This window comes from Pleurodeles waltl, chromosome 3_1, assembly GCF_031143425.1.
Source record: "Pleurodeles waltl isolate 20211129_DDA chromosome 3_1, aPleWal1.hap1.20221129, whole genome shotgun sequence".
NCBI classification, from domain to species: domain Eukaryota; kingdom Metazoa; phylum Chordata; class Amphibia; order Caudata; family Salamandridae; genus Pleurodeles; species Pleurodeles waltl.
The window spans coordinates 918,910,050-918,926,989 of NC_090440.1; the positions used below are offsets into that span (position 1 = coordinate 918,910,050).

General features: G+C 43.7%; 1 protein-coding gene across 1 annotated transcript in view; it reads left to right on the plus strand.

Annotated features, from left to right (window-relative positions):
- Positions 1–16,940, plus strand: part of LOC138284759 (uromodulin-like) — a 175,522-nt gene that overhangs the window by 36,371 nt on the left and 122,211 nt on the right. Inside the window, exon 4 of the mRNA XM_069223896.1 lies at positions 2,198–2,299. Within this exon, the coding sequence (XP_069079997.1) occupies positions 2,198–2,299 (102 nt within the window). The remainder of the gene's footprint in view (positions 1–2,197; positions 2,300–16,940) is intronic.

Here is a 16,940-nt window from a genome sequence, read left to right on the forward strand (position 1 = left end):
GCATGCATTCATGTCTATAGTCATCAGAATTCATAATGACTATGGCCCCTCCCTTGTCAGCCTGTTTTATCACTATGCTGGAATCAGTAGCTAAAGTCTGTAAAGCCCTCTTCTCTTTGGTGGGAATGTTGATTGTGAGAATGCTTGAGACGCAGTTTATTCAAATCAGACAATACTGCTTTCTCAAATGTCAGGACTTCACATGGCATAGACAGAACGCATTTCGGCAGTAACGCCTTTGTAAACGAAAAATGTTCTGTCTATCACTACCATTACATTTTTGGTTTCACCGTGCTGTCCTTCTTCGTATGTGTGAAGAAGAGAATGTTGATTTAAGTGACACACTAATGATGTGCCCGGGCTGCAACATCGACGATCTGGCTTCTACACGGTAATGCTGTTGTAAAAAGTTTGTGTATATATATATATATATATATATATATATATATATATATATACATCAGAAACCATTGCTATTTATTATTTACCTGATGGGGCAGCCTCATGCTCATTTCCTCCAAGACATTTCACTTTCACTTTCTTGAGACTATGATAGTTCAGTGCAACAAAAGAACACAAAATGCATGAAACCATGTGGCAGGAGACACACACTACTTTCATTAGTTTGGCCAGAGCACCTGTATGTTACAGATTCGGAAGGGAGCACCTTTTCTTCAAACCAAGCAGAGCTCTTCTCTAAAAGATGCAGTCTGCGAATTTTGAAAAAGCTGTTTTTTTATTTTCAGGAATAGCATTACTCAGTTACCTCTCCTGTTAAGTTTTGTTTTCAGTCTTTCCCCTCAAGCATCTCACTCTGCACAAATATTAAGTCCCCTAACAAAATACCTTTGATTCTGACAACAGTAGACAAGTTGTGCTATTCATAGTGTCAGTTCTGAATTTCAACCAACAAAACTGCTAGATTGAATCTCCACCCATCTCCCTCTGAAAGAGGGAGTATTCGCAAACTTCGTTAATTCAGAATTTTAACTTTAGAGACATTTGGGACCTTTTGTGACTTTTGTGGGACAAAACCAAGTACCTACTGCCACTATGAGAGTGGTCTTATTTGTCTCGAACAAGCTTTCTTCTTTCTGGGACACCTGGCCCAATGCTGCAGCCCTTTATTGACAGCAAGTTTTGTAAAAATATTCTAAGGTCTTGCCCAACCCAGCAAATCAGGAACTTTAGGGCCATATGTACCAAAGCATTTTCCCATTGACACAGAATGGGTAAAACCCTTTGATACATCTGGCCCTAGTAAGGAATGCCCTTGCTTGGTGACAGCTTTTGGGGTTTATTGTATGCATATTTTTCGTTTTTAGGATACTATATATCTATATATTCTATATCTATGTGTGTATATACATGTATATAAATATATATATATATATATATGTATAGTGTGCATTCTGCATCTAATATAACAATTAGTATGGCCATGCAGTGCTGCTGAACTTTAAGCCTCTTTAAGAGCTGGTTTTGAGAATTCTAAACTATACAGGAGCCTGGTTTCTTGTCTGTTGAGCCGAGTAATCAGAGGGATGGAAGTGATTAATTTACCGTTTTCAATTGCATGTTTGGTCATATGTGTATTATATAAGGGACAAAGTACCCCCTTCTGTACATGATAAGTATATTGCAAGCCATAGAGGAGTGCCATAACCATATACAGGGACGGTACCATATGCCGAGTTCTTTATAAAGTCATGGAAATACGTGGTGGCGTGCAATATCCTTAATATATACTGCATGGGGTACTTTTTATCCCATGAAATACAAGGTCACATCATTACCTTTCCCTCAAACCCCTTAAAATCTTAGTGGCATATTTACAAGCCCCTAGCACCACCAGAGCGTCACTTTTTGTGATGCTCCATTGGTGCTGTGCCCTGCGCTTATTTACAGGGTGGCGTTAAGCAACGTTTTATGGCTTATCGCCACCTTGTAAATACGGCCGTTAGTGTGTAGCTCTTTCATATGAAAGAGAGAGCATGTTTGCAATTATGAGGAACAAAAAGAGAACTTCTAGTGCAAAATTAAACACATCAAAAACCTGCTACATATTTGTAATGAGAACACATGAGAAACAATTCATTACAAGTCTTTTTTTAAGAAAGAAAAAAGCTGAAGCAGTAGAAATTGTGTTGCAACATGCAGAAAGATTCTAACTTTTCTATATTTTTTTTTATTCTAGATGAGCTGAATTGTGAACCTGCGTGTGCTATTGATGAGAGGTGCACTGACAATGCAGGGTTTGCGGAGTGCGTATGTTTGCCAGACACATATCTACATGCGAGTAAGTTTCAATAGCTTTCATTGCGCATTTCGTCTTTGAATACAGTATATTAATAAACTCTTTTTAAAAGATTAGTGTGTTTGCTTTTCAAAATCGAACACGGCATTCGAATACTATCACTCTAGGCTGTCTAAAAGAGGAAAAACCTGTATACTTTCCTAATGTGCATTTATATTATGCAAAAAGGCACGTTTAAAGGTCTGTCAACAGGCAGCTTTAGCTCCCTGTCGACGCAACAATTCTCACCACTACACAACACACAATATACACATATGCTTACAGTAAGGGACTTTTGGTCAGTCCTCTTCAGTTGTCGGTTTGGGCGACCCCCCCATCAAGCCTTGGCTTACTGTCTGTTCTTTCCCTCTCGTTTTGGGACCAGCCCAGGCACATGGAGGATGTATATCTCACCAAAGTAGTTCCTTTCCTGACCCATGCGTTGACTGACGAGAGCCTCGCGCAGGGGATGTAGCCTACAGGGACAGGACTGTTTTTTACTGTGCGGCATAAATCTTGATATTTATGACAATAAATTAATCAGCTAGTGTGTACATCACACCAGGAATGTCTGATGTGATCATTGCTTTACAGTGTAAACGTTTTTTAACTTACTTGCTTTTTCGAATCAGAACGTGAATTCGGGTTTTGTTGACTCGCAGAGGGCAAGTCCAAAGTTCAGCTCATCCGTTGTGGCATTTTTACTTTAAACATCCAGTTTCTTTTACATTCTGTGACTGAATATTTTCGTGTAACAGTCAACCTTATTGTGTCCTTGCCAGTGCTTGAAAGGGAAACATTCAAGTGCAGGTACCTGCTTGTTTCCGAGAAGTGCCGGTACTCTCCAAATAAGAGCATTACGTTTTCTTGAGATGTGCCGGTACTCTCCCTCTCAAAATAAAAAAGTGCCTGTACTCAGTCCCGGACAGTACAGGCCCATTAAAAGCACTGGTACTGGCTATCGCCTTTCTGGTATGCCTTGTGTGGCAAAGATGTACATTCTTGGCAACGGCATTTTGCTGAATGGGTGTACGAGTATGTGATCGGTTTGGTTCTAGGACATCTCAGGAAACTCCCATGTGAGATTCATGTGGTGAATACGTAGCACCATTGGTCCATCTCCTCCCTTTTACCATGTTTTTCTATGTGTTGACCTTCTCCGGAACTGTACATGTTTTTCTCTTTTTTTAGTTATTAAGCAAAAGGTGGAGTCTCATTTGAGGTTAGTGGAGGTGGCTTATGAAATGGAACTGAAACTGCTTTTAAGGTCTGCCTCCACATTTTTATGGGCGAGCACAAAGAGCTCCGTCCCATGCTGTAATCTCTCTTTGGGCCTCTAACCACTCCCATGTCACATCAGTCACTTTCAATGGTTCGTGGGCTTGCCTTTTAAAATCCGCTTGCTTTCATGTGTGAAAGGCATCCATATGTCATGCCTTTTCCGGTGTTTAGCCCACCTCTACAGCACCGGTAAACTACTGAAACCATTTGAGGCTTGATGTTTTCAGCATGGTTGACGGACTACTTAATTGTTTTATTTTCCACGCAGCGTGATTGTGCTGGGGTTTACATAGCGCAATCACACTCTGTTTTTCCGTTTTCAATTTCAGCACGATCACGCTGCATTTTACATAGCACGATTGCGCTGTGTTTTTTTCTACTAATTTGTGTGGCAAGAAAAGTCCGATTACGAGTTTACAACTCTAATAGCTCTAACTCGAGCAAATGCGAGACCCGTTGCATTGCAAATGCTTGTTTAATAATTATTTCTGCCCCATTCCACTGCACTATGACATCCTTCAGTGAAGTACAGAGAGGTATGTGAACTGGACAACCCAACCCAGAAAGTACACTTAGACCAGTTCTGCGTGTGAAAAAGACAGTTTTTTAATGAACAGGTGCGCATCACAAGTACACAGACTTTTGCTCATACCATTGTACATGCTACCACACCAATGCCTCATTAGACATTAAACAAACCTAACAAGAGCAAACTCCACCCTAAAACCAAATCATCAAGAATTACAGTGTTTAAACGCCCCACATCTCCCCCCCCAAACCTTGAGTCCGACATTAAGCAACATGCTCAGATCTACTTCAACTTTCTTAAATCAATTCTCAACTTTCAACTCCCCCCTCTTTCCTCTCCATGGAATGCTTCACCAGACCATGAGTGTAACTGTACAGTCAAATAATGCAGCTGTTCATCAGCGATAAACCCTACTGTACACACAAATTGAACTACACACCTATAATACACGTCATACCTACAACGCCACAGCACTCTCCAAAATCATATGTAATTGGTGAGGGGAAAACTGTGCCTGTCATTGGTGCAACCCGCTTGCCCTGATTCACTGCTCAAAGAGGATGACACCTACTGTTCTAAGGCTTTTCCCCCTGCTTGTCCCATAACCTAACCCTTCCAACCAATCAACCTCACTGCACCATCTGGCTTAAAGGCCTCGGAGGGTAAGGCAACAGCTTCACCCCTCCCCAAATCCTCACTGGGTGAGATGGCACAACACAGAAACCACATCAATTCTGTGTGTGAAGAAGGCCACTTTAAATGAACAGGTGTGTATCACAGGTAATCAAACCTTGGCCCTACTGCCATACTTGCTATCAAGAATGCCTCAACAGACATTAAGAAAACCCAACTACAACACACCACCCTCCCCTAAAATAACCCCTCAACAAGTGCCATGTTCAAACCACCATAGCACACCTCCCTCAAACCTTGCATTCATCATCAATAAATGTGCTAAGATATACTTCAACTTTCCTAAATCAACTCTTAGCTCTTCACTCTCCTACCTTCCCCTGCGCCCCATACTGCATCATGAACATACTCAAAGCTCCTTATGTCCTGCTTACTCTCCAAACCAGCCACCAAGAAAACCGTTCTGAGGAGTTATTCTGCCTTCCTTATCACTACGACATTCCCACCCACAGTAGCCTTCTCAAAGCCTCTCTCAATTGAGTAGTTATAACTCCATATCCATCCCAGGCAGATGCACACCGTTATCCCTGGGAAACTGCCTTTTCTCAAACCGAATATCCAGATGAGTAATCTTACCCACCCCTTCTCTGGTACAACACTTCAGAACTCTTTATCATCACGCCTCATCTACTACTAGTGGCCTCTTAGCCTCTCACCATTCTCTTCTCAGGATCAGTTCATTCCAGGGTAATGCCATTCCAGACCAGTACCTCCTAAGTCCCAGTATATCTTTCTTTCATTTCAACAGTGCTGGTCCTTTTAATTGCACAAAATCAATTTCACACAAATTAATAATTTCCATATCAGGACAGACACTTTGCTCACACCATAGTGATTCAGCTGTTAAAAACTCTTTATTTTGGGTGTGAGTCAGAAAACTTTCCTGCTCCCCAAAAGCTGCTGTCTGCTATTGTCCCAATTATGCTGTCCACTTGGAGCTTAGAATAATTTCTGATTTTGCATTCTTTCTTTAAGAGCCTTCACTGCATTGACTTTGTACCACTTTATTTCATGAATTTTGTAATAAAACACTTTATTTATTTTCATTTTATCTAGAACTCGGTTATTGATTGGGCCCACTTACTAAATTGATTGTATTTTTCTGATTTTAATGCTTTAGAAGGTGCCCTAACGTGGGGCCTCCTTTTCTCATGAATTTGAGGTTTAACACAGTCTTTGATCCAATGAATGCAGGCATCGCTGACTAAGGTAAAATATTGGGCTCAGAATAGCCATCTGATTTTCTATGCCCTCATCTCTTACTCTTCTTCTGATAACACCCTCTCATTTTTGCATCTGTCACCAGGTCTATATAAACTGAATATATGCCATATTCTGCTGATAGGAGACTTAACATTTACAGTACCCTGTGTAGCACTGCAAGCAACACCAAGGGCCATACGTCCACCTGCATGCCTAAAAACCTATTCCTTATGACCCAGGCCCTCAAGCCCTTACCTCATCCACCAGATTCACAGGGCAACCCCTCTCTGCCAGATAAGGCATCAATAGAACCCTTTTTCCATTACTCCACTCATCAGTCTTGGACATCCATAACCAGACTTCAACAGTTTCCCTTCAATAAAATATATCTGATAAGTGCAACTCATACTTTTTCCTTATCCTCATAGTCTCAGACATCTGCAAGGTCCCAAAAGCAACCAAACCATTCACTCAAGATCTGCAATGTAAGTGGTCTCCTCACTGTACCATTTGCTCTTTTCTCCTGCACCCATCACTCAAGTATTCTTCTCGCTATCTCTCTAGCAGATGGCTCATATCCCCACAACATCTTCCAACTAGAATAGGCGAACCAATAGGTCTCGCCTATGCAAGAGCAATTGGCTTTGCCAATGTGTTTCAGCCATTCTGTACACCAGCATGGCTGCTGTTCAGCATGGCTAAACATTAGTGGCATGGAGTTTTGTAGAGTTGAATGGCAAAGAGTGGGGTAGAGTGTTGTAGAGTGGAGTGGCAGAGAGTGTCGTCTCTTGGGGTGGCATAGTGAATGGTAGAGAGCAGAGTGGACTGGTAAAGAGTGCATTGGCATAGAGTGTTGTAGAGTAGAGTGGCGTAGAGTGCAGTGGCATTGAGTGCAGTTGCATTGAATTCAGCAGTGTACAATACAGCTTTGTGGAGTGCAGCTGTGCAGAGTGAGGTGGCTCAGAGTGGAGTGGCTCAAGAAAGAGTGGCACAGAGTAGAATGGAGCAGAGTAGAGTGGTGCACAGTAGAGTGCCGTTGGTTAGAATAGAGTGGCATAGAGTGCAGTGTCAAAAAGTGCAGTGTTGCAGAGTAGACTGTCAGAATACAGGGGAGAAGATAGGATGACCACCCATCTGTAATTTTTATGGACTGTCCGTAATGTAGCCCTACCGTCCATTGTCTGTGATGAAAGGCTTAACAGACAGTATTTGTCTGTAATTTTAGCCTTTCAGCTAAAAGACAAATGTAATTAGGGGAATTTAGTTTCTCCAGCTGTCTTGAAAGGCAGGTATCCTCCAGTGCTCTTATCTGGAGGAGGGGCAGACAGATAAGAAACAGGCCTTCTTGCAAGGGTGTCTCCTTCCCAAAGGAAATGCAAATATGCACAACTGGTAAATCTGCAAATGTAATGGGGCTCGAAGGAGACACTTAAAGTTTTCTGATGGCAAAAATAATTTGTTTTAGGGAGGAACTGTAAGGGTGTTCCAATATGATCTGTGGAGTGTGTGGTTCATTTAGAGAAATGTTTGCACTAGGTATAATCTGTATATTAATGAATTCTATATTTTAGGACTTTTTTTTTATTTCATCTAAATGTATTTGCGTATTTTGTAGGAGCCTATTTTACGATGTGCGTAATGCATGTTTAAAATAAAGACTTACACATCACAGTGATTTCAGGAACCTCAGCACCTCATAGTATTAACAAACATTGCCAAAGCCAATAAGTCTTGTCTACGCAAGAGTTATTGGCTTTGCCAATGTGTTTTAGCCATGTTAAACACCAGAGTGGCTACTCTCCAGCATGGCTAAAGGTCAATGGCATTGAGGAGAATGTTGTGGAGTGTCGCAGAATGGAATGGCAGAGAGTGGAATAGAGTGTTGTGGAGTGGCAGAGAGTGTTGTGTTTCGGAGTAGCATAATGTGGAGTCGCAAAGAGTGGCATATAGTGGGGTGGTATGCAGTGGAGTTGACTGGTGTAGAGTGTTTCAGAATATAGTGGTGTAGAGTGAAGTGGCATTGAATACAGCGGCATAGAATTCAAGTGGCGTACAATGTAGGGTCATACAATCCAGAGGCATAGATTTAGGTGGTGCATAGAAAAGTGCAGTGGTGCAGAGTGGAGTGGTGCAAAGTAGAGTGGCATAGAGTGCAGCTGCATAGAGTAGATGAGTACAATAGAGTGGCAGAGTGTGCAGTACTGTAGAGTGGTGTATAGTGCAGAGTAGACTCAAGTGGTATAGTGTGCAGTGCTGTAGAGTTGTGCAGAGTAGAGTAGCGTAGAGTGGTGCAGAGCAGAGTAGAGTGCTGTGGAGGGCAGTAGCATAAAGTGCAGTGGTGTAGAGTATATTGGTGTAGGCTGCAGTAGTACAGAGTAGAGTGGTGTAGAGTACAGTGGCAGAGAGTGCAATGTTGCAGAGTAGAGTGTCAGTGCAGTGGTGTAAAGTGTAGTGGAGTGGCATAGAGAGCAGTGGTGTAGAGTAAAGTGGTGCAGAGTAGAGTGCAGTGGCGTACAGTGCAGTGGTTTAGACTACAGTGGAATAGCGTGGTGTGGGACAGAGTAGAATGGCATACAGTAGAGTGGCAGAGAGTGCAGTAGTGTAGAGTGATGCAGTGACATAGAGTGCAAAGTAGACTTGAGTGGCATAGAGTGTATTGGTGCGGAATGCAGTAGTACGGAGTAAAGTGGTGTAGAGTATACTGGCAGAGAGTGCAGTGTTGCAGAGTATAGTGTCATAGAGTGCAGTGGTGTATAGTGGAGTAGAGTGGCATAGAGAGCAGTGGCGTAGAGTACAGTGGTGCAGAGTAGAATGCACTGGTGTATGGTGCAGTTGTGTAAAGCGTATTGGTGTAGAGTGCATTGAAGCAGAGTGCAGTGCGACAGAGTGGCATAGAGTGCAGTGGCATAGGGTACAGTGGCATAGAGTGCAGTAGCATTGAGTAGATTGTTTCAGAGTAGAGTGCAGTGGCAGGCTGGAGAGGTTCAGGGTAGAGTTCAGTGGCACAGAGTGCAGTGGCACATAGTGCAGTGGTGTAAAGTAGATTGTTTCATATTAGAGTGAAGAGGTGCAGAGTAGAGTGCAGTTGCATAGAGTGGCATAGATTGTGAAGGCATAGAGTAAAGTGGTGTAGAGTGCCGTGGTATAGAGTGCAGTGGTGCAAAATAGATTAGAGTGATGTACAGTGTATTGATGTAGAGTGCAGAGGCACAGAGTTGATTGTTACAGAGTAAACCACAATAGCATAGAGGGTATTGGCATAAAGTGCAGTGGCGTACAGTGCAGTGTTGCAGAGTGTCATAATGTGGAGTTGCGTGGAGTAGATTGGTGTGGCATTGACTGGAGTCGTATAGCATGCAGAGGCGCAGAGCACAATGGTGTAGAGAGGCATAAAGTGCATTGGTATAGAGTAGAGAGGTACAGAGTAGAGTAGAGAGGCGTAGTGTGAAGTGGTTTAGAGTGGAGAAGAGTTCAGTGTCCCAGAGTGCAGTGGTGTGGAGTAGTGTGAAGTAGAATGGTGCAGAGTAGGGTGCAGTGGTGTGGAGTGGTGCAGAGCAGAGTGGAATGGAGAATGCATGGTGTGGTAGCACACTGCTGTTACAGATTACACGTTTTTGATTGAAATGACTATTACATTTGCACTGACATACAGCTTTTCTAATAAAGCTATACAGTGCATAGCCAATGATGCATGGAAATTGCATCACCTAGTGTAATGATTTGTTTTAATCATATTAATGTGTTTGTTTCTAGCACAGTTCAGAATTAACAAAAATGTGCTTAATATGCACTCCTAATTCTAATATATTCTGAAATCCTTGCACAGTTCATTTAAATGTTGTCATGTGATAGAAAAATGTCTTTCCTATCCCCAGTATCCAGCAAGACTATTGCATAAATCCTCTCACTTTGAAGTCAGAGAAAGAAAAGTAAACACTAAGGGGGTCATTTTGACCTCGGCGGTCTTTTTCCAAGACCGCCGAGGGACCGCCGTGCAGAAGACCGCCAGTGGTGGAGGTTTGCCGCTCGGCCTATTATGACCGTTGGCAGCTCTCCATCCTTTTTCGGACGGAGAGCCGCCAACAGCCATACTGGCGGGAGGCGGGGAAGTGGAGGTTGCTCCACCTCCACCGCCACGCCAACAAAACACTGCCCAACGAATCACGTCCTGTGATTCGCCGTGGCGGTATTCTGTTGGCGGTGTGGTGTCAGCGGAGCAGCCCCCATGGCTCCCGTCCCCTCCCGGAGGATCGACGGAACAGGTAAGTCGATCGTCCGTTAGGGGAGGGGGGTGGGGGGGTGTTGTGTGTTGTGTGGGTTCATGGGGGTGTGCGTGTGTGTATGTAGAGGGGGGGTGTGAGTGCGTGTATGATTGCGGGGGTGTATGGGAATGAGTTTGTGTATGTCTCTGGGTATGTCTGTATGGATGTGTGCGTGTATGTTTGAATGTGGATGTGCCTGTCTGACTGTGTGTGTGGATGTAGGCATGTATGTTGGCATGTGTGCGTGTAAGTGTGTAGGTGGGGCCTGCGTGCGTTTTGTGTGGGTATGGGTGATGTGATGTTGGGGGTCGGGGTGGTGAGGGGGGCCCTGCCACCTTTGGGAGGTGGCAGGGGTGGTGGGGGGGTAGGGGAGGGTGTCGGGGTGGGGGTGGGCAGTGAGGGAGACCCCTATCAGTGCCAGGGAAGGAGTTCCCTGGCACTGATAGTGCTTACCGCCATGGATTTCAATCCACGGCGGTAAGCTGGGTCAAAATACCGCCGGTGGTATAGTGACGGCTGCCGGGCTGGAGACCCAGGTCTCCAGCCCGGTGGTCGTCTCCGCCCTGGCTGGAGGAACGGAGAACCGGCGGATGACCATGGCGGTAACCGCCATGGTCATAATTCCACAGAGTAGGACCGCCAGCCTGTTGGCGGTCTTACCGCCGGTTCTCCGCCTTCCGCCAGGGTCATAATGACCCCCTTAGTTCCCACGGAAGACAGAGCCTACAATTTGACCTTGTTCTTTGAATGCACAGCAAATGTGATGAGATAAGAACAAGATTTACAGGCCTGTTTACAGAAAGGGAGCACACGGAAGGATACTGTAAATAAGGATTGAGCAAGGGAAGGGACAAACCCAAGCTGGATAACCTAAAACAAATACAGCAAAGCCAATGGCAAGCAACAGGCGAAATGCGTTTGCACGCAAGCTCTATTAATCTATTTAAAGTGGCAGAAGTAGGATACTCTGGGGGGGGAAGTCCAGTAATTTAGTCAAGTCCGTATTTTGCAGAGGTTTGGCCACATCAGTCTCCCAGGTAGTATGATGAGAAGACCTGAAGTGGTCTCCATGTTGCAGAAAAGGTCTGTACACCCATCTCATCAGTTTCCCACCAGTCCCTATGGTGTAGAGATTCTGCACACCTCGCGTAGGGTTAGTACTAGGTGGCAGACATGAAATAGGGCATTTAGGGGGTCATTCCGACCCTGGCGGTCATGGACCGCCAGGGCCGGGGACCGCGGATGCCACTGGCATGGGCACTGCAGGGGCCCCCTAACAGGGCCCCATTGAGATTTTCAGTGTCTGCTTGGCAGACACTGAAAATCGTGACGGGTGCAACTGCACCCATCGCACACCAGCAACTCCACCGGCTCCATTCGGAGCCGGCTTCATCGTTGCTGGTGCTTTCCCGCTGGGCGGGCGGGCGGCCTTTTGGCGGTCGCCCGCCAGCCCAGCGGGAAAGTCAGAATGACCGCCACGGTCTTTTGACCGCGGTACGGTTTTCTGGCGGTGACCGCATGGTGGGCGGCGACTGCCGCCCGCCGCGGTCAGAATGACCGCCTTAATGTTTTTGTTTAAGCTGTTTGTAAGTAAAGAGTTGACCGGGGTAGAGATGGTAGTCTGCCACAAGGGTTTGGAAATTTAGTAGCTCACCGTCCAGAAAAAAATCCCTCAATTGTAAGACCCCTGCAGCATGCCAATGACGGAGTTGCTCTGAGCACGGCTGTCCTGTGTGAGTGGAAAGGCCTAGCAAAGGTAGTGCAGGAGCAAAGGGTTTCTTTGTGTCAGTGAGTTTACAGGTTCTAGCAAGGCAAGAGAAATCTCTGCATAATAACCCCAGAGGGCGTTCCATAGAGAGGTCAATAGGAAACAGTTAGTAGTGCAGAAAGCCCCATCCTTAAAGCTGTTACAGATTAACAACATCTCATGCAGGGGGGGCGGGCAGACAGCCAGTGAGCCATCCGTTGGACTTGTGCAGCTAAATAATAGCATTCTAAGTCTCAAAGCCCTAAGCCACCCACAATAACTGGTAGCTTTAGAGTGGAAAAAGCTACCCGACAGCACTCCAGCAACCAAATCTGATGTGTGGCATGTCTGAAGAAGGAATGAAGGATGAGCAGGGGAAGGTTTGCAAAATAATACAATTATCGGGGTAGCACACCATCTATGCTAGTGCCACGTGGCCCACTACAGAAAGCAGAAGAGAAGATCAAAAAGCAGACTGGGCTCGGAGGTACCGTGACTCTCTGCAGAGATTTCCATCCTGTAAATCAGTGGTGAAATTGTAGATATGAATCCCTAGGTATTAAAAGATAACTGTTTCCCAGTTCAATCTGAGGTCTAATTGTATACAAAGGGGAAAACTGTACCATATGTTAAAGAAACACTAATTACATTTTAAAATCTTTCTCATGGTCTTACACTTTGTTTGTGCAATTTTCAAATATTTTGATGATTCTATGTGTACTTGACACTTAGGGATACCCCAGATCCCTGGTTTGGCTTTTGCTCAATTGCATAACCATTTTAAGACATGGACAGAGTGGGCAATTGCCTTGCACAACCTTGCAAGGGGTCTGGCCCCTGCTCAACTTTCACAAGCACGAACAGCGAACCATTGCACCAGAAGTGTTTGCCAGGGTGGGTTGGTGCTGCATGTTCAACCATATGACAGAGCATCTTGTGTTTCTCTCCCTTCTGAAGAGACAACACCCCTGGTATGCAATACCTTCTGATGGTCTTGGAGAAGCCATTGTGTCTGATTTTAGGAATTGTCCAACCTTGTTCTTTTCTTCCTTTTGTATCCAAACAACCCTTTGAATCAGTTGCCGTAGATGCCACATTTGATCTCGATTTCATCCTCCTCTTTCAATATCTTTGATTGGTAGTCCGGACTCCCAGTTCTGAGATAAACATAGAGTCCTAAACATACACTCTAGTGTTGTGAGGCTACAGACAAGTTGTGGATACCTCACATCCTGAGAGTAGGTGTGAGACTGTCACCCACACCATCTGCTCTGCCTCATTAAATTCTTTTTAGGTTGAAAGTTAATTGCAGGTTGAGGTGAGCCAGATGTTGTTGTTCAACTTGTTCAAACTAGTATTATGTTAATTGCCTTTATGTTTCCCAAACTGTTTGCCATGGATTTTAAAATGTTTAGAAATATAATCAAAATTTTGCCATAGCTTTTTTTTCCAAGAAAGATTGGGTAGATTTGGGTAGGGGAGATAGCCTTGACACAGTGCTGAAGGGCATTAATTTACTACTGAACAAGGACATAATATGACACCTGAATGTAGTATACCAGGAGGCAATCACAAAAAGGCCACAGTGAATAAATAGTGCTATGTAAAAAAGAGTAAATAAATGCACTGATAACGTAATGGGGTATGGCCTCTCTTGGATGTGTCTGTAAAACTGATGTTTGTTTTTGAATTTTTGTCTTGAATTTTGAATCATTGTCCTCAACATTTGCCCTGAATTTTGACCCTTTGTCCTGGATTCTTTTCAGTCCTGTCCAGTATTTGCCTTGATGCCAGGTGGTCACCCTAGGAGAAGGGTGAAGTAGATTGGCATAGAGAGAAGTAGGATAGAATAGAGTGATGCAGAGTAGAGTGCAGTGATGTAGAGTGCAGTGACATAGAGTGAAGTTGTGGAGAGTGCATTGGCTTAGAGTGCAATGATTAAGAATAGAGTGGCACAGAGTGGAGTGGCATAGAGTGGAGTGGTACATAATGGGGTTGAGTCATGTAGAGTGCAGTGTCGCAGAGTAAATTGTGTCAGAGAAGAGTAAAGTGGTGTAGAGTGGAGTGGTGCAGGGTAGAGTGCAGTTGCATCGAGTAGCATAGAGTGTAATGGCATGGAGTAAAATGGTGTAGAGTGCAGGGGCATAAAATACAGTGATGCAGAGTAGATTAGAGTGGCATACAGTGGATTTGCGTAGAGTGCAGGGGCATAGAGTTGAGTGTTACTGAGTAAGGTGCATTACGTAGAGTGTATTGGCATAGAGTGCAGTGTCATAGAGTGCAGTGTGTTTCAGAGTGTTGTAAAGTACAGTTGCATTGAGTGGAGAGGAGCACAGTAGATTGGCGTGGCCTAGAACTGAGTGCTATAGTGTGCAGTGCAAAAAGTGCAGTGGTGTAGAGTAGAGTGGCGAAAAGTGCATTGACATAGAGAACAGTGGTACAAGGTACAGTAGAGAAGCATAGTGTGAAGTGGCATAGAGTGGAGGTGCATACAGTGGAGTGGTACAGAGTGCACTGGCCTGGGTGCAGTGATGCAGAGTGGTGCAGAGTAGAGTGGAGTGAGGTAGAGTGAAGTATTCATTGTGTAGTAGCACACTGCCATTACAGACAACAATTGAAATTATTATTACATTTGCACAGACATACAGTTTTACTAATATGAAACTGTGTGGAAATTAACTAGCTTAATGATTCACACTGATCATATTAAAGTATTTGTTTCAGAAATAGCTAAAATGTGCTTCCATTTGTGCTCTAATAATTCTGATATATTATGAAATATTTACACAGGGCTTTTAAATGTTGTTGTGTGCTAGAAAAAGCAATCTTTCCTCCCCCACTACCCAGCAAGATTTCCACATAAATCCTCTCACTTTGAAGTCAGAGAAAGAAAAGTAAACAAGAGCCCTCAGAAGACAGCGCCTGGCATTTGATCTTGGCCTTTGAATCCACAGCAGATGTGACGAGATAAGAACAGGATTTACAGGTCTGTTTACAGAAAGGGAGCAGTCAGAAAGATATTGTAAATAATGTTTTGCAAAAGAAGGACTGAAGTCATGCTGACAGCCTAAAACATATAAAACCAGCAAATGGAAAGCAAGAAAATGTGAGTTTCAAATCACAAAGCCAATGGAAAGTAACGAGCAGAATGCATTCCTAGGTCAGCTTTCTGAATTTCCCCAAGATGTCTTTAGCAAACCATACAGCTCTGCTGTCTGGTAGGCTGCAACCAAAAAATGGCCGCCCCTATAAAATTCCTAGTAATGGTCCTTGAAGACAGATCTATTTATATAATTAATGTCAGAACCACTTTCAGAAGGCAATGTGGCAAGCAGAAGCTATGGGGCCAAGCGTGGGGGTTGTGGCCTTTTTAAAGTAGCACAGATCGCGAAGTCCAAGGCTTCCTGGGGGGAGGCACATGTAAGGTTTACACAGGTTGGTAACTCAAAAGTTTGCTCAGCAATCCTCCAAAAATGAATGCCAGCCAGTCACTTGCTTTTATGAAAAAGTTAGTATTTATATATGAACACAAAGTGAAAGAGAGCACACAAAAGTAACACTCACAGTCTTCATAAGGCCAGCACTCTAGCATTGTGGTTGTTCGCCATTCATGTGAGGCAACATTCATGTTAAGCCCCACGGTTCAAAACAAGTATTAAAAGCTCCACAAAGGCTTCTTAAAGATCAAAGTTTCTCAGTGCCAGAGCACTTTCAGTCAGAGCAGGTTCCTCCAGAGGCCTGGTGTCTTACTCTCTGTTGCTGGAGATGTAGTTTGGCATGCACAGAAGACCATCAGTGGCCTGACATTGAGCTGAGATCTGGATGCAGTGGGTGAGGGAGAAGGCCTCCAGGATGCTTCTCCAATCACCTGGTAACTCTTCCTGAGTCTGGTAGCTGGTCTCAGGTGCTTCTTGGTTCAGGTGGCTGAATCGATGCTCTGCTTCCAGAGTTCACAACCTCCCACTCTTTTCTGTAGCATGATGCTCCAGGGCTGTGATCCTCTCTCTTTACCACAGCACCCACCTGGCATATGGGGGTTGCAAACAGGGAATATGAGGCTGCTCCACTTTAAGGCTACAGCATGGCAAGGTGTCAGAGTCACCAGATCCTCTGGGTCTGCGCACGTTCCCAACACGTCCCTCACTGAACAGCTCCAAGACTCTGATAGATAAATCACAGAGGCTAAGAGAGTTCAAGAGGGGAAGATGGGATTAGGAAGGGAAACAGCTGGGAAGGAGACCCGTAGTAAGAAAAAGGTTAGAACACACAATATGAAAATTATATCTCCTGAAATCAATACTAGACTATGATTCTAAGCATTGTCATTTTGAAAACATGAACAATCTAAGAGTTAAGTTTAAAATGACTAAGTTTCAAGCTGGCCGGATACCTGTAAGGGAATCAAGATTGATAAAATGAAAACTTTCTTATTCAAGTACTTTCCTTTACATGAGAATCAGAAAAACATTCTGACTAAATTTTAAACCAGTCATATAAATCCTTTTTTGAGAATGCATACTAGGACCATACAATATTGCATCTAGAAACTCTGATCTTCTGTGTACTCTTAAAATGTTTCAACACAAATGGCGCATATTGTAGATTTATATATATATATATATATATATATATATATATATATATATACATATATATATATATACACACATATATATATATATATATATATATATATATATATATATTAAACACCATAAAAGGATTGTGCACCATGAATAACACAATATGGATTCAGGAAAATAAATCACATAGCTTGTCAACTCGAATATTACATGATAAATATCTTAGAATAGTGGCACACAATAAACAACATTAATTAAACTCGAGGAGAGAATCGTGCGTCTTGCTGATTCGAGTGTCACCATGTAAAATGCCAAGAAATGGTAGGACGCAATGAATATCAAAGTC